This window comes from Rhinoraja longicauda, chromosome 25 (genome assembly GCF_053455715.1).
Source record: "Rhinoraja longicauda isolate Sanriku21f chromosome 25, sRhiLon1.1, whole genome shotgun sequence".
Classification (NCBI taxonomy): Eukaryota; Metazoa; Chordata; class Chondrichthyes; order Rajiformes; family Arhynchobatidae; genus Rhinoraja; species Rhinoraja longicauda.
The window spans coordinates 15,085,079-15,108,025 of NC_135977.1; the positions used below are offsets into that span (position 1 = coordinate 15,085,079).

A 22,947-nucleotide genomic window follows, 5' to 3' on the forward strand; every position below is an offset into this window, starting at 1 on the left:
TATATTGGCGAGACCAGGCGCAGGGTTGGTGATTGTTTCACTGAACACCTCTGATCAGTCCGCCTTGGCCTATGCGATCTCCCGGTTGCCAAACATTTTAACTCCCGTTCCCATTCTCTTCCTGATCTTTCTGTCCTGGGCCTCCTCCCCAGTCACAAGCAAATTGGAGGAACAGCACCTCATATTTTGCTTGGCCAACGGTATGAATGTTGATTTCAAGTAACTCCTGCATTCTCTTCCCTCCCTTCTCACCCCCTCCCCCACCCTAGTCGACCTACCAGTTCCACTGTTCCTTGTAGCCCTCTTCTTACCACACCTTCCCCAGCCAACAATGGGCCATTATGGGCTCCACCCTTCCTGAGGTCATCTGTTGCTGGCCCTGATTTGTTCCAGCTTTTTTTTGCTTCCAGTTCTAACCCCCCCCCCCCCATCTCTACATTCAGTCTGAGAGAGGGTTCCGACCCAAAATTCACCGTCCCTTTAAGCATAGCCTTTAGCCGTTTAAGGAAAAGGACATTTGTAGATTACAATTGCAAACCCAGCACCAAGCAGCAGTCACGTCAGGGTCGGCACACTGGCGCGGCGGTAGAGTTGCTGCCTCTAGCGCCAGTGACCCGAGTTCGATTCTGACTATGGATGCTGTTGGTATCGAATTTGTGCGTTCTCCCTTGTGGGTTTTCTCGGGTTTCGTACAGGTTTGTAAGTTAATTGGCTTCGGTTAAAATTGAAAAATTTCCTTACACTGGTATTAATCAGTGATCGATGGTCGGCATGGACTCTGGGCCGAAGGGTCTGTTTCCATGCTTTATCTCTGTTCAGATCTGAACTCCAGAAAACATGGTCCCAGTCCACTCGGTCTCTTCTCACTCAGGAGACGCACTAACCACAGTATTGAACCCTCACCTCACTCTCACTCCCTCAATGGCAACTAGATCTTAGTTTCGATAAGACCAGCTCTAGAGGGGCATACACAAGCCCTTATATTAATACAGTAAGATTTTCCAAATTCCCATATTTAAATTCTCTTTGTTACTAATGCAGGCCATCGTACCATTTGTCCTTCTAAGCACCTGCTTCATCTCTATGTTGACTTTCAATAACTTGTTTACCTGCTGGGTCTCACATCACGTCAACATCACCCAATCTCTCCTCACTCTGCCTGCACCAGAGTTGATGATCTCCTACTTTTCCATAATACATCCCATCTGCTGTGCACCTGCCACACCCTCAGCCCTTTATGTCCCACCTGTGTTCACAGTTCCACCGAGTTTAGAAAGATGACATTTATTCTTTTCGGACAAACCATTGGACTTGATTGTGAACAGTTGAGGCCCAACCCAATCCTTACAGTACTAAATAGAAACAGACCCTGTAATCGACCCCCACATCATGGGTTCATGATTGCTGTCGTTTTGTGTGATACAGTGTATAAAAGCATGATTATTCCAGAATTTCCTTGGATGTGCCCTGGGCTCTGAGATGCCACCTGGGCCAGAGAGCAGTCCCATTGGGAACTGCTATTCTGTGTTGAAATCCCACTGTGGGGTCCATATTGGCATTAACACAGAGAATGGGACATGTGTGTAGGTTAAGAAATTTGTTTTAATGCATAGTAAAGCAGATTCCCTTATAGAATAAATGCACACAGCCAATCCATCCACAGAATAGTTTGCGAGAATGCATGTGCTCTGAGTTTTAAGCAGATATAAATCTCGTGCCCGCCGAGCTGCTTTTGTGCTGGACCCTCTTCGTGAATCTGAGTACTACAGGAGAACGTTCCGGTAGCGATTCTTCTGTACAGCCTGCAGTCGCCGCTGTCGCTCGGTCGCTCGATTCCCCACCGTCTGTTTCAGGGCGGGGAGAATGACTCTGTCTGCTGTGGGCACGATGGCTTCAGGCCTGCTGAGTGACGACATGAGAGATTGTGGCTGGAGACAGGCCCACTGTGACACAGAGCTCAGCACCCTCCCATCTACAAGATGTATTTATACCAACCAGCCTGAACATAGAGCTCATAGTGACACCCAAGCTCCTGTGCCCTCCTCCCCCCCACACCCCCCATTGTACCTTTATGTGTGCACTGTGGACAGCTTGATTGTATTCATGAATTGTCGTTTCTTTGACTGGACCTCAGTACATGTGACAATAATCAACTAAGCTAAACAGCATATCAGCTGCAGCTTTGCAATTTTCTTATTTACTTTTTGCTCTTCTGCATTCCCACAGAAGCGTTTACAACCTGTTGTATGTGAATGGCTGCTTTACTCTGACATTCCCATTTTCTCTCAAACAATTCCTTGGTTATCCTGTCTAACTATTTTAGACAGTTCTAAAATTCTTCTGCTCCTTAGACATATTGTGGCCACATAGCCTTTAACCTCATAGCCCCACCACTTCCATCTTGGTTTCTGTTCAATTCCATTCGGGACTGCATATTTGTTGCTCATTTCGAATTATTTATTTCAGTGTTTTCTATTCCTTACCTTCCATACATTTAAACTGACTCTCCCCACTATAGCCAAATTACCCTTTATATCTATGAGATTGCTTTCTTCATATCTATATCCTTGCAATTCTCTCTAACTCTAACTCACTGTGAAATTCTTTTATATATGACACATCTTCCTCAGACATGCTCTAGATGATTAATTCATTCTGCTCACTGCAAAATTCAAAACCTAAAATAGGTGCAATCTAGTTAGTTCTTTGCCACATGAAAACATAGAAGCAGGAGTAGGCCACTCAGTCCCTCAAGCCAGTCCCACCAGTCAGTATGATCACGGCAGGCCTTTGTAAATATAAATGAAGTAAAGTTCCACAGGGATATATAATGGTAGGGAGCTTGAGTGTTGGTGTAGAGAGGGATCTTGGTGTGCAAATCTGCAGCTTCCTGAAAGTGGTGACACAGGTGGACAGGGTGGTGAAGAAGGCATTTGGGATGTTTGCCTTCATCGGCTGAGTCATTGTGTACATGAGTTGGATGTCAGGCGGCAGTTGCAGAAAACATTCATTCGACCACACTAACAGTATTGTGTAAAAAGTGCTGAAAAAACTCAGCGGATCAGGCGGCATCTGAGGAAAACATGGTTAGGTGACGTTGTAGGTCAGAACTCTTCAGTGTCTGAAGAAGGGTCCCGACTCCAAATGTCACCCATCTATGTTCTCCACAGATGCTGCCTGTCCCGCTGAGTTACTCTAGAACAATTTTTGTATAAACCAGCATCTACAGTTCCATGTATCTCTTTGGGGTACCATGTACAATTCTGGACACCATACTACAGATGACCAGAACTGTACACAACACAGTTGTATACAATAACTGTACATGTTATTGTGTACAGCTATTGCATACAAAACACGGTGTGCAGAAAGGATTCACCAGGAATAGAGAGATAAGGAGAACTTGGTTAGGCTCGGCTTATTCTAACTGGAATGTACGAGGCTGAGAAGTGACCTTAGAGAGGGTTATAAATTACGAGGTTATAGATAGGATAGATAATAGTATTTTTTCTAGGGGAGGGGAGTCTAGAATAAAAGGGCACAAGTTTAAGATGAGAATGGAAAATATTTTAAAGGGGTGTGTTTTTCACTCAAAGGATGGTGAATATCTGGAAGGAGCTGCCAGATCCACAAACGATGCCTAAAAGGTATTTTGACAGACATTTGGATATGAAAGGAATGGAGGGTCTAATGCGGGGTTCATGGTCAGTCTGCATGGACCCGTTGGGCCAAAAGGGTTTGTTTCTGTGATATAATGAAATATAAAAAGTCCCCATAGTTACTCTGGTTAACTGAACATCCAATTTACATGCATCACAACGTGGCAATTATCAACAGGGGCCTTTAAACGATCTAGCCAGATGTTTGTAACCTTTGTTCCTTAGCTCTGCCCAAACTGATTTAGCTAGCTAGAATGCCGGTTTAGATCAAAGACCACAGGCTAAGTCAGCAAAACTCAGTGAACTTACAGTCTTTTAGCTCGTTCTGTCAAAGGTACTTTGGGCAATTGCACAACATCCTGTTCCCTGGGAGGGAAAAACTCAAAGTTAAACCATGCCGGGAACATTGCACGCACGTTAACAGCATTTCACTATAAACACCTCTTCATTTAGGACAAATGATTTCACACACTGTGACAAATACTGACTTGGGATTTAAACAGTGCTGAAACAGTCAGCAGGTCAGAGTCAACGTTTCAGGTCTGAGACCCTTCATCAAAAAACAAGTGAGGGTGGGTGGGGAGATGGGAGGGCTGATGGTCAGGACAAAGAGAATACCTATTATAGGTTGAAGCTCGGGTCACCCCATGATCTCGCATCCATGGAGCCGTCTGGTTGACAGATCAGTGAGGAGGAAACAAAGGGACATCGTAACCGAGAGATCCAGCTCGGGGCTGTTGCTGATCTGAAAGCAGTAGGACAATGCTGGGAATGCCTAGCATCCGTGGAGAGAGAAACATGGATCAATTGACACATTTTCAGCATTCTCCTTCCAGCTTGAAGTCTCAGCAACAACTTTGAATTGCATTGTACACCATTACATGGTCCTTTATTGTTTTCAGCCAGATATTTCTGCAAAACCTTGGAATCACCATGGCAATCCTGGTCTTGTCCTATCAGAAATATTCCCTTTTTCCTAACCATTCCCTTCCATCTAAGCCACCTACAACCATCCTTTTCCCACTTTCTCAGTTCTGATTACCAGAAACATAAACTCTCTCTCTGCAGATGCTGCCTTACCAACTGCATTTTTCCAGCATTTTCTGGTTTTGTTGCAGATTTCCAGCATCTGTAATTATTGATTTTCAATTACCTGACAGAGAAGAGCTGACATTGAGGACACCCAGAGGGCTCCTGTGCTCAGGACTGCTCTGTAAAGTAATAAAAGGTGTTGTTAACTCCCCATTAACTGTCGTAAGAAGTCCTAAGAGTCCATGAATTCAGAGGGCTTGTTGTTCTGCTGGTGACCTTCCCATCTCATAGATGACAAACGACACTATCAGGCATCACCCTGCGCACTTCCAAATCTCTTGAGCAGCAGCTTCACTGTGCTGCACTCTGTGGTCTCCCATCAAGCAATCCTCCAGGGAATAAGGATAAACCTTGCAATGGTCTTGTTGAAACTAGGAGACAACCAGGCATTAAAAGCTGTATTGAGACTGGATCGATACTAGTTTCAGCCAAAGGTTTTCAATGACATGACATGACATGCTATCAAGCTTCTGATTTGCAATGTTCATCATGAATTACTTACTAGTGAAAAGGATTGGGAACTTACTCACTCTGCAAGAACTATAGCCCATACCTTGATTCATAGCTACACAATCAGTCCCTCTTACACCCCATACAGCTGCAAAACAGTTATCATTACATAATTCCCTTGAAACTGTGACAAACACTCACTGACTCAGCTCAGCTAGGTAAGCCTTGGCGAGGAGGTATGCATCCGGAGTCCATTTGTTGGAATATAACAGATCCCTCAAACTCGTCTTCAGGTGCAGGAGCTACAAGAGACCATTGAGTACATGTCACATCCTCGCCCCAGGACCGAGTCAGCGGACACTCGCGTTTAATCATTCCCTGTCCGGGAAAGCCACGTATGCTATCTTCCAATAGACAGCATATGCAACTTAAGTCTACCGTCATGTTCTGCCCTTGTAATAGCTCAGTGAGCCACATGAACTGGAGCAATTCAAACATACAAGTGGCCCCAAGGTAAAATAATTTTACTTTGACGATTTTATTCTCAGCCCCACTGGTTATGTTGATTGCAGGTGCAAAATAGCTGGATCAGATAACAAGAGTCGAAGAGCTGGCAGTGCTCCAGGAAGGAGATGCTGAGTGTTTGTGACAGGGAAGGTCAGGACCCTGCTGACATTGTCATGGAAGAATCTCTTGTTTACATTCCTGGCGAAGTGCCACATTGAATGCTCAAGGGAAAGATGGAAGAGAGCCAGAGGGAAGACAGGAATCAACTACTTCACTGAGTGACTGCCACAGTAGCAGTCAACTGAGAGTCACAGTGCAACCATGTCAGAGAGACTCAGCCTGGCTACTGTTCAATGCCGTTGCTCCATGTTCCTGGCATTATCAGGTATAAATGGTTGTGCATGTTTCTCTCTTTACATCAAATTACACAGGATTGAGCTCTGTGCACAACCCTTAATCTCGAAGCAGTCCATGCCCGTCTGCATGCGGCAAGACACCAACCATGGTCAGTGACCAGATAGAAAGTAAAGAACCTTGGTGATACACACATCAGATAATGACTCCTCCAGCTTATTCCCTTGACACACACTGACATCACCATCTGCGAGTCCCCACCAATTATCGGTGTGGGTGAAGGGGGTATCATTGAGCACCAAGCCCCAAGTCTTCTCACCATCTACAAGGCATATCAGGAGAATGGTGGAATACTCTTTTGTTGCTCGGGTGAGGACTCAAAAAACTTGACAAAGCAGTCTGTTTGCTTGGCCCTTACCCAACAAGCTGAATGTGGAGCTTTTTCCCCACTGTCCTATGCCAGTTACCGTGTAGATCATTCATAAAATGCACTACAGCAACTTGCATCATTGACAAGCGTCTCCCAAACCCGAGTCTCCACTGCCAGGGAGAAAATTCATTAGCCCATGTGCTTTTAATTGTGGCTGGTGTTAATGTCTGACCCTTACTGAGATACATAGCCCTGGTGCATTGCTGCTGAACACAGTACTCTTACCTCCTGAGACTGCAGGCTACTGGTGTTATGCAAGTGTCGGACAATGATTGCACATTCCTGGAGTGTTGGAGCCCGAGGTGACTCTGAAGGATTAATCTGGATTAGAAGGGGTGTGAGAGATGTGATGAGCATCTGTGCCTTGTCCAGTTCAGGATGAAGAGTCCGCACAGGTAGTGCTGCGCAAGTCTGCTGAGAGACTGCTGGCCCATTGCTCCTACAATAGACAGACAAGAGTTTAACCCACCATGTCACCTGAGTGGTGCTTAACCATGCTATTAATTCAATATCATGCCATTCTCTATGTTGTATGTTGTGCTGAGGACTGGAATTCCATCAGTCTCAGTACAGCCCACCCTAGACCCATAGCAACTAAATGAGGAAAGTGTTACTGAGGGACTGATGAAACAATGGAGTATGGAACCTCCTTCTGTACCTCCTGTTAGCTGCCTCTGTGAAGAGCTTCCGCCGGGTGCAGCTCTGCTTCTGGGACTCTTTTGGTGCTGCCCTCTGCTCTTTGACCCCATCTTCTGGCAGCATAGCGCGACGCTGGGCACATCTCTGAGAATGCTTCTTGCCTGCAACAAGAACACGATGAAATCAGCTTCGAGATTGTTGGATGCCTCAGAGGTCAACCTCCCAGTTAACTGCACTTTCACCAGAAAGACAAAGGAAAGTAAACTAACTCAAACATTTACAGCTTGTTAGCTCAAACCAAGGAATATGGAGTTCCTGTAAAACCTCTCGTGCAAGATTGAGTTACTGCCATGCACATTGTAGCAAAAAACTATTTTCCAAGGAAAGTAAATGAGAAACTGTTATGTTTCCATGCAAGAAGTAAATTACACACAAAATTTATTTTCCAAAACAAATTGAAATGAAAATGGCTGAAATGCAGACCTCCCAACATTTGATTTTACAAATTCAGAATTTTACATCAAAATTCATAATATGGCGCGTAATGCAACTTTTCAGCAAAACAAAAGTATGCACGCCAAATGCGCATACACGTTGCGCGTCATTCATGTGTGAAAAACGACTATTATTTCCAACAGTCTGTAGTTCTTGGACTACATGTACAATGTCAGGCCTATCATGAGTACATTCTACTATTATAGAAAGATTAGAAACAGAACAGAAATACTTTTTACAACAAAGAAAAAAAAAATTGTTTGTTTTTTCTTTTTTGTTCCCTTACACATCCCAATTCTCTTGGTATTGAATAAAAGAACAATGGTCATAAAATTATGACTAAGTTATGAAGAAAGTTCCATTTAAAAAACTGCACATAACTCATTTAATTGAAGACATACTTGCTCCAGTGGTCTTCAACAGCAAATCACAACGGTCCATGTCCCCCCAACCCGATTCCCCCCCACCCCACTTACCCTCCCCCCTTTCTCCCCAAATCCACTCCCCCACTCCTCACCCACCCCCACTCTCCCCCCTCCCGACCCCCACTCCTCCCACTCTACTGCCCCCCCATCCTAACCCCTTCCCCCCCATCCCCTCTCAACATCAACGGGCCTCACGCTCCGCAGCGAAGCGAGACCAGCGGCGAGGTCGCGCCAGCGGCGAGGCGAGTACAGCGGCGAGGCCGGGCCAGCGGCAAGGCATGTGTTTTACGGAAAAATGTGAGGCGAAATCAGAATGGCGGAAATTAAATAAGAAAGCGGAAACCTTCCGCCAAATTCGGAAGGGTTGGGAGGTCTGTGAAATGCTAACCAGCTATTTTGTAGTTCTGCTTATTTCCAATAAAAACAATGAATTAGCTGATCTCATCAGTCAGTAAACATTTAATTTTATTTAGTTTAGGGATGCAGCATGGAAATAGGCCCACTGAGTCCACGCCAACCACCTACATTATCCCACTTTCTGTGGGAGGATACTGGATCACCCAGAGGAAACCCACACGGTCACAGGGAGAACATGCAAACACCACAGACATCACCCAAGGTCAGAATCGAGCATGGGTCTCTGGCACTGTGAGGTAAGCAGCTCTACCAGCTATGCCACTGTGCCTCCCACAATACATTTAATATGTATCATGTCTGAAAGATCAGGCCATGACGCTAGGAATTTCTGATGAAAGCCCAGAGATTCAGAAAAAGTGAAAAAAAAAAAAATTTTGCAAACCAGATTCAAGGACTACAGTGTCAACTGAGAGAGAAAGTTAAAGTGCAGAAAAACATTCAGAAGTTCCATTAAGTTAAGTCGGGCAATCTGCCAATAAGGGAATCATAGTGCATTCATTTGTTATATCATTGCACACAATGAGAGGATTCAAGGTCAGTTTGACCATTGATTTCCTGCAACATATATCTGAAGAGATTGAAGAGCTCTGTGGAGGCATGTGTGGAAGTTTAAATCAGTAGGAGGCATTATTGTATATCCATGCAGTCAGAAATGAGACAATATAGGTACATCCATCAATGCAAGACTGTGAGTAACAAGTATTGTCCATTTGGATGGAAGTCAAGATTGTAAACTTGTCACATTCACATTTACCAGTTAAATGTGTAGCAAAGAATTCTGCTAAACATGCAAATTGATTAAATTAAATTAAAAACCCATTTACATTTTTTTTAAAATACAGCCTCAAGTTCATGCAGTACGAGCTCTTTGTGTTTCATTAACCCCATGATTCAGATCATGGAACACCCTCTCCACATCCATTCTATTCAGGCCTTTCATTGTTCTTGAACATGTTCCAGTCCACTGGCTTGAAGGAGGAATAGGAATTAAGGAAAGAATGCTAGGCACTGATAAGGAATCTCAGGCTATCCCAAAACACTTTACACCAAAGTAGTGTTTCTGAAATTGCAATTAAAAAAAGCCACAACCAATTTTACACAAGGCCACAAACAGCAACGATGATTTTTATGGAGCTGGTTTATACCAAAGATAGACACAAAATGCTGGAGTAACCCAGTGGGTCAAGCAGCATCTTAGGAGAAAGTGGATAGGTGACTCTTTGGGTTGGGATCATTTTTTAACCTGATTGTTGGGGTGGAGGGGGTGGGGGGAGCAAAACTGAAAGCAAGAAAATAAGACAAATCAGAGCCAGCAACAGATTACCTCAGGCAAGGAGGTTCTCTGATAGGCCGATTGTTGGCCAGAGACAGGTGTGAGCCCAAGAGGGATGGAAGGGAGGGGGGAAGAGAGATGTTCGTAGAAGTTACCTAATATTGGAGATTTCAATGATCTGGGTTGTAATATATGAAATATGAGGTGCTGTTCCTCCAATTTGTGCGTCTCCTCACTCTGGCATTGGAGGAGGCCCAGGACTGAACGGCACTCTGGCAATGGATCTGGGGTAGGCAGGTGGATGTTTGATGACAGAGACGGGGAAGTGTTTAATACAGGGATGATTGTTTTAAATTTGAGAGCAAATGCAGGTCAAAAAGGAGAAGAATGATGAGCCTCTTTAAGGATGGGGTACGGGAAACAAAGGACTAGTGACCTGTACACATGCTTTGATGACACTAGCCGAGGAATAAAAGTGAAAAGAACCACTTTACTGCATCAAGCCAATCCTAGATAAATGGAAAAACTATTTGGCTCCGACCATTACCTAGCTAAAAAACAAGCTTGTGGATGCAAGGTAGAATTTGGTTTATCTCGTCCCGACATTCAAGCATGCAAGTGTTTCCTCTCATGTGCTCATAAACCAACTGGGAGCAGAGTGCACCAGGTGCCTGGAAGTTGCAGCCCAGCAATTATAGGAGAAAACAATCCTTTGAACAAACAATCCTTCGAACAAACAATCCTTTGAACAGTACCTGTAGAGTGATCTCTGACAGTCAACGGCACAGCGTCTGTGAGTGAGGTAATTGGACCAGTGCACGATGAGCTTCCCGCTGGAAGGGAAAACAAGTGGATCAATTAGCCTATCAGGACTCTTTGTAAAAATAAAAACACTTATGCTCATCCTTCTTAGTACTGCAAGTATGGCGCCTCTTGCATATGGACTCAGTGGGCTGTTGTGTATACTGTACTGACCGGGATAGCCTTGCTGAGCTGTATGCAAAAAATGTATTTCACTCTAGCTGCTACACATGACAATAAAGAAACCATTGACCATTGAAGTACCCTGCATCAGATATTTATCCGATTTTCTTTCAAAGAAACAACGATATCTGCCTTATCGTTTTTCCATTAAATATACATTTCCATGCCCTGTATTTTCTCCCCAAAACCCATCAAAGTGCTGCTTTCTCTGCCCACGCAAAAACCCATCTTCCTGAAGCCTTTTACATTACATCATCTTCTGCCAAATGTTTGCAGGCAACAAATTGTCAGTGTGTGTTCCTGAGAACTAATCCTAATTCAGACGTATATACAACTGGATGCCCAGGAGCATCGCCCAGTTGCACGCCATTTCCTGTTGTCCAATCAACTTTTAAAATACAGCCCGACAAATTCCCAATTTTGTCAAAAGTCAATGCCCTAAATTATTCATTCTATTTTTCTCCTTCTGTTAGGTATCTCCAAAATTCTGCTTTTATTTAGAGAAGTTTTGGACATCCAGTATGGATTCATTTCTACAGTTTACTTGGAGGTACGGAGTCAAACAGCATAGAAACGGTCACAAGGTGGACGTACAAACTCTGTACAGACAGCATCCATACTCGAGATTGGATCAGGGTCTTTGGCGCTGTAAGGTAGCAACTCTACCATTGTGCCACTGTGCCCATTTTAGTATTGCTTACCAAGAGTGGAAGATATCTGGGACGCAATGCCAGGTGAAGTCGTGGAATCTGATATGCTCAATATATTTAAGAGGCATTTAGGCAGACACTTATAGAGGTAAGGCAGATGACAGTCCTAATTTGGGCAAATGGACATGGGTGTAGTGGGGTGAATAGCTAATTTATGTACTGTTTGACTATTTGAGACTTTCAATTGCTAGTGCCTTGGGGATCATCGCCAGATACTGTATGTGTGACTCGAGCCCTGCACAAGTGAATTGTAGCTTCCTCTCACCTCTCCCTCAATGATTTTGGTCAGTTGGTTCGACATGGAAACTCCATAACTCCTATTGCTATGGAGTAGCCATAGCAACTGCTAGTTCACGGGTCCTCCCAAGTTGTTGCTAGGTTAATGTCATTCTAACATACAGCACTTCACACTTGACTGGTTTCAATGTAATCATTGTACAACCAACTTACATGTTTTGTTCAACTGTAATTTCAGAGCCCCCTCCTCCATTTCCACTGGCTCTCCTGGTTTGGGATCTGAAAATGCAATCAGAATACACGGTGTTTCTGAATGCAGTTCAGTTATTTTTACAGAAGTGTTCAAGATCTTGAAGAGTTCCCAATTCAAAAACCCATTTGACGACCCCATAATGATGCTTCTGAAAGAGCCTGGCATTTCTATTTGGCCAATGTCCCATTCCTATTCTTAATCCTCCAGTCCAGCCTCTGATCATTAGCCTTGAGAATGGAACTTTGTCAAGAGCCAGATGTAGGATGAGGTGTAGGATACTAAAACTTTCCACAGAAAGCTTAGGCTCTCCACAGGAAAATAGATAGTTTAGCTCTTCCCCTGGATCAGAGCTCTCACAGAAACCACTTTATTAGATGTTCAGTCCTCAAGCTTGCTTCTGGTAACTTGTTCTGGCCCAACAAATTTTAAACAAATGTACTTTTCTCTAGAAGCACGTTTGCCTTTGACAATTCTCAGTTAAACATAACTGAATCTTCAGCCCACAATTATGCATTTGTTTATAAAGGAATACATTTAAAAATGTGAAAATATTAATCTTCAAAAGTTTGAGGTTATAGACAATAGACAATAGACAATAGGTGCAGGAGTAGGCCATTCAGCCCTTCGAGCCAGCACCGCCATTCAATGCGATCATGGCTGATCACTATCAATCAGTACCCCGTTCCTGCCTTCTCCCCATACCCCCTCACTCCGCTATCCTTAAGAGCTCTATCCAGCTCTCTCTTGAAAGCATCCAACGAACTGGCCTCCACTGCCTTCTGAGGCAGAGAATTCCACACCTTCACCACCCTCTGACTGAAAAAGTTCTTCCTCATCTCCGTTCTAAATGGCCTACCCCTTATTCTCAAACTGTGGCCCCTTGTTCTGGACTCCCCCAACATTGGGAACATGTTATCTGCCTCTAATGTGTCCAATCCCCTAATTATCTTATATGTTTCAATAAGATCCCCCCTCATCCTTCTAAATTCCAGTGTATACAAGCCCAATCGCTCCAGCCTTTCAACATACGACAGTCCCGCCATTCCGGGAATTAATCTAGTGAACCTACGCTGCACGCCCTCCATAGCAAGAATATCCTTCCTCAAATTTGGAGACCAAAACTGCACACAGTACTCCAGGTGCGGTCTCACCAGGGCCCGGTACAACTGTAGAAGGACCTCTTTGCTCCTATACTCAACTCCTCTTGTTACGAAGGCCAACATTCCATTGGCTTTCTTCACTGCCTGCTGAACCTGCATGCTTCCTTTCATTGACTGATGCACTAGGACACCCAGATCTCGTTGAACTCCCCCTCCTCCTAACTTGACACCATTCAGATAATAATCTGCCTTTCTATTCTTACTTCCAAAGTGAATAACCTCACACTTATCTACATTAAACTGCATCTGCCATGTATCCGCCCACTCACACAACCTGTCCAGGTCACCCTGCAGCCTTATTGCATCTTCCTCACAATTCACACTACCCCCCAACTTAGTATCATCTGCAAATTTGCTAATGGTACTTTTAATCCCTTCGTCTAAGTCATTAATGTATATCGTAAATAGCTGGGGTCCCAGCACCGAACCTTGCGGTACCCCACTGGTCACTGCCTGCCATTCCGAAAGGGACCCATTTATCCCCACTCTTTGCTTTCTGTCTGTTAACCAATTTTCTATCCATGTCAGTACCCTACCCCCAATACCATGTGCCCTAATTTTGCCCACTAATCTCCTATGTGGGACCTTGTCGAAGGCTTTCTGAAAGTCGAGGTACACCACATCCACTGACTCTCCCTTGTCAATTTTCCTAGTTACATCCTCAAAAAATTCCAGTAGATTTGTCAAGCATGATTTCCCCTTCGTAAATCCATGCTGACTCGGAACGATCCCGTTACTGCTATCCAAATGCTCAGCAATTTCGTCTTTTATAATTGACTCCAGCATTTTCCCCACCACTGATGTCAGACTAACTGGTCTATAATTACCCGTTTTCTCTCTCCCTCCTTTCTTAAAAAGTGGGATAACATTTGCTATTCTCCAATCCACAGGAACTGATCCTGAATCTATAGAACATTGAAAAATGATCTCCAATGCTTCCACTATTTCTAGAGCCACCTCCTTAAGTACTCTGGGATGCAGACCATCAGGCCCTGGGGATTTATCAGCCTTCAGTCCCATCAGTCTACCCAAAACCATTTCCTGCCTAATGTGGATTTCCTTCAGTTCCTCCATCACCCTAGGTTCTCCAGCCCCTAGAACATTTGGGAGATTGTGTGTATCTTCCTCAGTGAAGACAGATCCAAAGTAACGGTTTAACTCGTCTGCCATTTCTTTGTTCCCCATAATAAATTCCCCTGCTTCTGTCTTCAAGGGACCCACATTTGCCTTGACTATTTTTTTCCTCTTCACGTACCTAAAAAAACTTTTGCTATCCTCCTTTATATTATTGGCTAATTTACCCTCGTACCTCATCTTTTCTCCTCGTATTGCCTTTTTAGTTAACTTTTGTTGCTCTTTAAAAGAGTCCCAATCCTCTGTCTTCCCACTCTTCTTTGCTATGTTATACTTCCTCTCCTTAATTTTTATGCTGTCCCTGACTTCCCTTGTCAGCCACAGGTGTCTCTTACTCCCCTTAGAGTCTTTCCACCTCTTTGGAATAAATTGATCCTGCAACCTCTGCATTATTCCCAGGAATACCTGCCATTGCTGTTCTACCGTCTTCCCTGCTAGGGCCTCCTTCCAATCAATTTTGGCCAGCTCCCGCCTCATGCCTCTGTAATCCCCTTTGCTATACTGTAATACCGACACTTCCGATTTTCCCTTCTGCCTTTCCATTTGCAGAGTAAAACTTATCATGTTGTGATCACTGCCTCCTAATGGCTCTTTTACCTCTAGTCCCCTTATCAGATCAGGATCATTACACAACACTAAATCCAGAATTGCCTTCTCCCTGGTAGGCTCCAGTACAAGCTGTTCTAAGAATCCATCTCGAAGGCACTCTACAAACTCTCTTTCCTGGGGTCCATTTCCAACCTGATTTTCCCAGTCTACCTGCATGTTGAAATCTCCCATAACCACCGTAGCATTACATTTTTGACACGCCAATTTTATCTCCTGATTTAACTTGCACCCTAAGTCGAGGCTACTGTTTGGGGGCCTATAGATAACTCCCATTAGGGTCTTTTTACCCTTACAATTTCTCATTTCTATCCATACTGATTCAACATCTCCTGATTCTATGTCACCCCTTGCAAGGGAATGAATATCATTCCTTACCATCAGAGCAACCCCACCCCCTCTGCCCACCTGTCTGTCTTTTCTATACGTTGTGTACCCCTGAATATTCAGTTCCCAGCCCTGGTCCTCTTGTAGCCATGTCTCAGTGATCCCTACAACATCATACTTGCCCATGACTAACTGAGCCTCAAGCTCATCCACTTTATTTTTTATACTACGCGCATTTAAGTACAACACTTTAACTTCTGTATTTACCTCCCCTCTCACATCGTTCACAATTGGCCCTGCCCTTAATTTCTTTTCCGCTCTAGAACTTCTGTTCCCATTCTTCCGAGAGTCTTTTGCAATATCTCCTGTATTCCCTTTTACCTCATCTTCATATTCACAATTCATATGAATTATGAAGCATGGTAACATTATGCGACAGATCTGGACCAGTTACACATATTCCTAAACCAAATCCAAACACCATTCTACTCCATATTCCATATTATTTTCCAGCCTAGAATGTTTTGCCTTAACCAATTAATATTCATTCTGGTGGTTACTTCAACCTTCCTCTCATCTAGCTATTCTCTCAGATCTGTTATATTCTTTTGGTGCTCTGCACTTCTTTACTTTTGCTTCTGAGTTCCCTCTAAACTGTGCCTCAGCTATTCTTCAATGCATCTAATCCTTCACACTCACTCTGACTTCATAACTTCAATATTCACACTTTCTTCAAACCCGAGAATCTCTTTCATCTAAAATATCAGGAGCAAAGTCTGTTAACTATCTTCACAGTTCGCAACTACAATCTCTCTTGGGCTTACACCTGTTTTTACTTCTAACAATCTGCCTATCAGGGAACTCCCGTAATTTGTCTTGCATCTTTTCACTTTGGATTTTTTTCCTGCTCTCCCTATTACAATCAGCCTGAGGAAGGATCCCAACCCAAAGACTGGCCTATCCATTTTCTCCAGAGATGCTGCCTGACCCTCTGTTACTCCAGTATTTTGTGTCTATCTTTGGTATAAACCAGCAGTAGTTCCTCGTTATTATACCCTGTCCAAGCTGAATCCGTTAACTTTTTTGTTTTTTAGTTTAGTTTAGAGATACAGTGTGGATGCAGGCCCTTCAGCCCACCAGGTCCATGCCAACCATCGATCACCCGTTAACACTAGTTTTATGTTATACCACTCTCTCATCTACTCCCTACACACTCTGGGCAATTCACAGAGGCCACTTAACCTACATACCTTGGGATTTGGGATGTGGGAGCTCCTAGAGGAAACCCACGTGGTCACAGGGAAAATATGCAAATTCCACAGACAGCACCCAAGGTCTGTATCGAATGGAGTATGGATCTAGATTCAAACTGGGACTTCTATTCTGTCTGCCTTCACACTGGACAGCAGGTTGCCTTTGAATGCCAGCACAATGGTGCAGCAGGTAGAGCTGCTTTCTTTTAGCTCCAAAATCTGAACAATCTTGACCTCAGGTGCTGTCTGTATGAAGTTTACATGTTCTCTCTGTGTCTACGTGGCTTTCTCCTGGATGCTCAGGTTTCCACACAGCTTCCAAAGATGTGCTATTGGCAGGTTAATTGCCTACTGTGAATTTGTGTGCAGGTAAAACCTGGGGGAGTTGTGGGTTAAGTGAGGAGAATGTGAAGGGATTAGTATGTGATAGTCTTACACTATTGGTCGGCATGGATTAGATGATCTAAAGGGCCTGTTTTTGTGTTGTGATTCCAAGACTTACCGACAGCCTCTTTTGGGATTCAGAAAATAAAATGGCCTTTCCTTTGCAATATTTTTGTAAGACTTTCAGCAGAAGATTAAAAACTGACGAAATCCTTACCTTGATGAGTTGGCCTCTGGTTCATTATCATTTTAAAATTGAGATCTGTTATAAAATAAAAAGTAACACTGAATAAATATTGAAATAAACAGCAAAGGGCCACAAAATGCAGTGTGCTACCTACCAGGGACTGAATCTTTTTGAGAAAGTTGCTGAGTTTGCCATACGCCATTAATCTGTGCTATCAGCTGTCACTAGGATATTGGAAAGAGTTTGTATTGTGATGCCTTCCCAGGACATTGGATATCCCAAAATACTTAATAGACAATGGAGTGTAATGTAGTGCTTTAAAATTATAGTCAATGTGGCAGGGTCAGAGAGGCAGCAGGCAGTTTTCACACAACAAAGCCCAATGAAAAGAAATGAAATCAATTCTCTGCGAGAATGTTTTTCTTTAAACTGACATTGGTTATGAGATAAATACTTGCTGGGACACTGAGGGAAGTCCCTTGCTCTTCTGTGAACTAGTGCTGTCGGATCCATCATGTCCACAGGAGAGGCTGGTAAAGTTTTGCTTTAGTATCTCAACCGAAAGCTAACACGATATTGCAGCACCTCCACTCTACCATAGAGTGGGCCAGCCTAAATTCACACTAACGCTATGGGATGGAACTTGTCCCCGAGGCTTTCTAACTTCAGAATGCTTGCACCATCAACTGAAAGTGGGATGGAGAATGTGTAAAATTTCATGTTGGTGCACTCTAATGGATAATTGAACTCAGCCTAGTTTGAGTTGCTCAAAACTAGGATGAAGCACCCACAGTTAGAGATTAAATTCCATCTGCCATTTTCTGCCCAGACGTGAAACTGATTTATATGTGAAATCTTTGATCAATATCCACTGTTCCCTTTCAGCATTTAACACCCTCCACAATTCCACTAATTTTGATGTTGTCTGCAATGCCAACCATTTACAACAAACTATTTCTATATATCACAAACAACATAGCATAGATCGGTACGGAATGCCACTGGTCAGACCTCCAGACAGAAAAACATCCTTCCACCACAATGGGTAAACCAGTTCTGAATCCAAACTATCAAGTCACCGTGAATCCCATGCATTTTAACTTTCCGCATCAGCATACCAAGAGGGACTTTATCATCTTTACTAAAGTCCATGCAGACAACAACCACTGCCCTACCCTCATCAATCACCAATCAGGTCGGGAACGGTGATTCCAGTGCCTGCGGCATTTCAGTTGCCACACGATAGCCGCTGCTCGCAACACAGCCCTGGCATCTTTCCAGGTTCTCCTAACATTTAACAGTGCTTTGTGAATGGAATCTGGTGTTGTAGCCAGTGTCTGTGGTCAGCAAAATTGCGAAATTCCTGGGCAGAGGCCATTAAAGATGTGAATTCAAGATTTTCTTTCTTTAACTTCAAAATCAATTTATATTTCTCCCCACCCTCACCCCTCCCCCTCACAACTTACACACCTTGATTCGCCTGCTTGAGCAGCTCAATTTCCTTGTGCAGCTTGCCCAGAGTTTCAGAGTGCTGCTCCTGGAGGAACTTGAGATTCTTTTCCAGTGTGGTCACCCTCAGGTTTGGATCCACCTCCTGCTGTTCGTACACATGGCTGGGCTGTTGAGGGGCCTCTATTTTATTTGTCTTTGTCTTCACGGCAGGATTCAGAGGGATGGGGTTAACATTCCCCTGGGCGAAGGAGTGAGGGTACAGGGTTCTGTCAAGATTTCCGACACGAGACCACTGGGGCAGGTTTCGCAATGGGGGCAGGCTAGTACTCGACATGTCTCCAGCAGAAAGTGCTTCCATCGATTCACGTTACGTGGCAGTGGTGCAATTTTCACCCAGCTTAAAATTTTTTAAAAATCCTCTCCAGATCATCAAACAATAGAGAATACAAACACAATCTGGTCGTCTAAATGGGTCAGTGAGTTGAGAAGTTTGCTCTTGTGTTGTTATTGATAATGCAGCAAATTATGGAAGATGCTTGTCACTAATAAAGTCAGTTTCTTGTCCTTCCCGATAAATAAAACATGCACGGGATGCTACAGAGCACAGCTTTGAAATGCTTAGTTAAATCCCTGATGTAGATCAAACTTCACTCTGCCAATATCTCTCTCTGTGGCTCAGCCTGCTAATTCCAAAGTTGCATCCCAATTGCCTTATCTTCGCAGCACAGCCCTCCACTTGTAAACACATTTGGTCCAGCTGGAACTGCTTTGCCACATTGCTGGTTCAGTTTGACTAACCACTCGTCTGAGAATTTCTCCAATCAGATCACTGCAGGAGAGAGAAAAATGATTGAATAGGTAAAATATTTCATTGATGTTCACATTTAAACCCCATTAGAAACTGTAACTAACTTTCAAAACTTGGAATATCACCGTGTCAGCAATATTTTGAGACAGAGATCGCAGCTATTTAACCAATGGGGGTGGCACTGTCTGGAAAGGAAGCAGGCAAAGACAGCAACTTATTTATGGAGCATCTCCCAAGTAGTACAATGTTCCAGATTGCTTTACAGATGAGGATAGACACCAGATCAAAGGAGATTTTAGGTCAAAGTCCATAAACTTGTTTTAAGATTTAAAAAGAGAGATTCTAAGGGAAATCAGTTTAATGATGACATTTTGAAACCATAGCAAAGTGACTGATATACAAATTCAGGGTTCGCTTCAAGGAATTTTCACCCAGCATTCCCAATGCGTAGAAGGTATTTGGGTTAGTTGATAGAGGAGAAGCGTGGGATCCATTGAATAGGAAGATAGGACCAGCTGTGGCGCAGCCGGCCAAAGATGGATTTCATTGCTGGATTCCCTATTCATTATAAATGAATGCAAACAGTTTCCTTCTACTTACACTATCTACATCTTGTTTCCCACCCCAATCAAATCTCCTCTTAATCTTCTCGGTTCCAAATACGAGACTAGCCTCTTGAGTCTAACAACATCACCTCAGGCAACCCTGAATTGTTTAGGCGAATTTGACAAAGGTCAAAAGTGTTACATTTCTGGCCGTGTCATTGACCTAAAACTTTAACCTGTTTCTCTCTCCACAACTGCAGCCTGGCCTATTGAGTGATTTCAGCATTTCCTGTTTTTAGTGCAGATTTCAGCACTTTTTTTATTTTCAATTGCTTTTGAAGACACTGATGGAAACAGAATTATTCACTTTTACTTTACAGCTAGTGAGTGCAAATTCATAGAATCAGCTGCATACTGAGTAAAATGTTTTTCTCATTCTCCCCTTGCATCTGTTTGCTGCTAATTTTTAATGTCCTCACTCTTGCACCTCAGCAACTACGATCTTCTATGGACTGTGTTTTCTGCACTATATACTACTGTTTTCCACTATTATGGTCACCTTGTATGATGGTTATTAATCAATTTTATTATTATATATTTGTGCATTATTGTGTCAATGGGACAGTTAAGCTACTGCAAGTAAGATTTTTTTTTTTTCTACCAGTTAATATGACAATTAAACACTCTTCACTCAAGTAATTCTGTGATACTTTAACTGGTGTTTAACAGAGATCTAATGTAAGTTTCTGCTTTTACACAACAGACTCTGTTTACAGATGCACATTTTACTGCCCACTATTTCATCATGCTCTGCTATAGTGAAGGTTTCATACACGGATGCGTGCAAATCCCTCTTCTAGGACTGGGTCTCTGCCAAATGCTCAATGACAGATCAAATGTTGTTCCATTGTTCAAGAAGGGCAGCAGGGATAAGCCAGGTAATTACAAGCCAATGAGTCTTAGATCAGTGGCAGGGACACTAATGCAAGAACATCCAAGATTCTATGAACATAAGGAACTGCAGATGCTGGTTTACAAAAGAAGACACAAAATGCTGGAGTAAATGAGCAGGTCAGGCAGTATCTCTGAAGACATGAAGAGGCAACATTTTGGGTTGCAACCCTTTTTTCAGAATAAAGATTTCATGGATGTCAGTAAGGCCTTTGACAATGTCCTGCATGGTCGGCTGGTCCAAAAGGTTAAAGCCCATGGTCCAGGGAAGACTAGCAAGTTGGATCCATAATTGGCTTGGTGATAGGAGGTAGTGTGATGTCAAAGGATTGGTTCTTTGATTGGGAGACTGTGACCAGTAGTGTGGGCCATTTGATATGTTTGATATACATGTTAATAACTGTGATGTGAATGTAGGAGGAACAATTAGTTTATAGATTATACAAAAATTGGTGGTGTTGAGGATGGTGAGGAGCATGTCCAATGTAATGTTGATTAGGTGGAAAATTGGGCAGAGTGTTAACAAATAAAACTTAATCCTGACAAGTGTGAGATGATGCCATTTGGGAGACATAGAATAAATGGTAGGTCCCTTGGGAATGATGACGAACAGAGGGACATTTGGAAACTAGTGCAAACTTCCCTAAAAGTGGCAGCACTTGTGGATAAGATGCCTCCATCAGCGGTGGCAGAGAATCTAAGACTGGGGACATGTGTTGCAACTTTGTTATACACTGGTGATGCCACACTTTAGACTTTAGAGATACAGCGCGGGAACAGGCTCTTTGGCCCACCAAGTCCGCGCTGACCGGCGATCACATAGAAAACTAACACTATCCTACACGTTTGGGACAATTTACAATTTTATCGAGGCCAACTAACATACAAATCTGTCACAGGGAGAACATACAAACTCTGTGCAGACAGCACCGGTAGTCAGGATCGAACTGGGTCTTTAGCATTGTAAGGCAGCAACTCTCCTGCTGTGCCCCTGTGCCACCCTCGCTGGAGTATTGTGTGAAATTTTGGTCTTGCATAGAATGGGTTTACATCCTCTAGAGCGGAGGAAGCTGTGGGGTGACATGACAGAGGTATGGGTTGAACCAAAGATAGACACAAAAAGCTGGGGTAACTCAGCGGGTCAGGCAGCATCTCTGCAGAGAAGGAATGGGCGACGTTTTGGGTCGAGACCGACCCGAAACGTCACCCATTCTTTCTCTGCAGACATGCTGCCTGTCCCGCTGAGTTACTCCTGCTTTTTGTGTCTATATAAATTTATGAGCAGGTAGACAGAGCACATAGTAGGAACGTTTTACCCATGGCAGGTCTAAGAGGACAGAGGTTTAAGGTGGTATGAGGTATGGACAGAGGTATGTTCAGGGAGGATCTGGGGCAGATTAGTTCCCAAACAGAGGGTGGGTGGAATCTGAAACCCGTTGACTGAGGGGGTGGTGTCACAAAACATTCAAGAAGTATAGAAACACGCACTTGAATCACGAATGCAGAGAAGGATGACGACCCAATGCGGGTAAATAGGATCAGTCCCGACCGGTGCAACAGAGCCGCGGTGGGCCGAAGGGCCTGCTTCTGTGCTCTACCGCTGACCCAGGCCCAGATTCCCCGCAACCTCATTAAAACCAATTGTTGAGGGGGAGGGGTTGACGGGGGCGGCGGGGGGGGACCGGAGGTGAGCGAGCGCCTGAGTTGGGACAGGGGCTCGGAGAGGCGACTGAAGGGCAGTTGGAGGCCAAGGCCGTCGGATTACATCGCACTGTGCTGCCGTGGGGTCGGGGGCGGCGGGTGGGAGTGTGGGCTCCGGGAGGAGGGCGCTAGGCATGGGGATGGGGATGGCGGCGGCGGGAGGCCACTCACCGGCGGACGGGCTGCTGCGGGGCGGCGTGAGGGAGCCGGGAGGCGGGGGTCCGGGGGCACAGGCCACTCACCGGCTGGCGGGATGCTGCAGGGCGGCGGGGCCGGAGTCACTCACCGGCGGCGCCGGGCCTGGGGGTTGGGGTCACTCGGCGGCTGCTGCTGCTGCTGCTGCAGGGCGGCGGCGGGCGGGCGGGTGGACGCTGGCTGAGCCGCTGCTGTGGGCGGCGCCCGCCCGTCGCCAGGGCGACAGCTGTACCCCTGGTTACACTGGGCGTTGCTATGGGCAACTGGCAGCCACCACCTGCCGGCGCCGCCGCACGGCGGGGGGAGAGGCGCCCTCAGC

At 44.4% G+C, this 22,947-nt stretch overlaps 1 protein-coding gene across 9 annotated transcripts; it reads right to left on the reverse strand.

The window, feature by feature from the left end:
• Positions 1-1,461: 1,461 nt before the first annotated feature.
• On the reverse strand, positions 1,462-22,947 carry ccdc74 (coiled-coil domain containing 74). 9 transcript variants are annotated; one of them, XR_013548896.1, is made up of 11 exons: positions 22,676-22,947; positions 18,447-19,257; positions 17,007-17,051; positions 11,886-11,951; positions 10,497-10,574; positions 7,151-7,292; positions 6,718-6,931; positions 5,403-5,503; positions 4,278-4,434; positions 3,969-4,025; positions 1,847-1,899 (listed from the first exon to the last, which is right to left on the reverse strand). XR_013548896.1 is itself a non-coding variant. In XM_078421519.1 (10 exons), the coding sequence occupies exons 2-10, from the start codon at positions 18,784-18,786 to the stop codon at positions 1,764-1,766; spliced, it is 1,182 nt and encodes a 393-aa protein (XP_078277645.1). In that variant the 5' UTR covers positions 18,787-19,257; positions 22,720-22,947; the 3' UTR covers positions 1,466-1,763. The 9 variants fall into 9 exon arrangements, 8 of the variants coding, with proteins under 8 accessions (XP_078277649.1, XP_078277647.1, XP_078277648.1 ...); XM_078421519.1 differs by lacking the exon at positions 4,278-4,434 and having other exon boundaries at positions 1,466-1,902; positions 22,720-22,947; XM_078421518.1 differs by lacking the exon at positions 4,278-4,434 and having other exon boundaries at positions 1,466-1,902.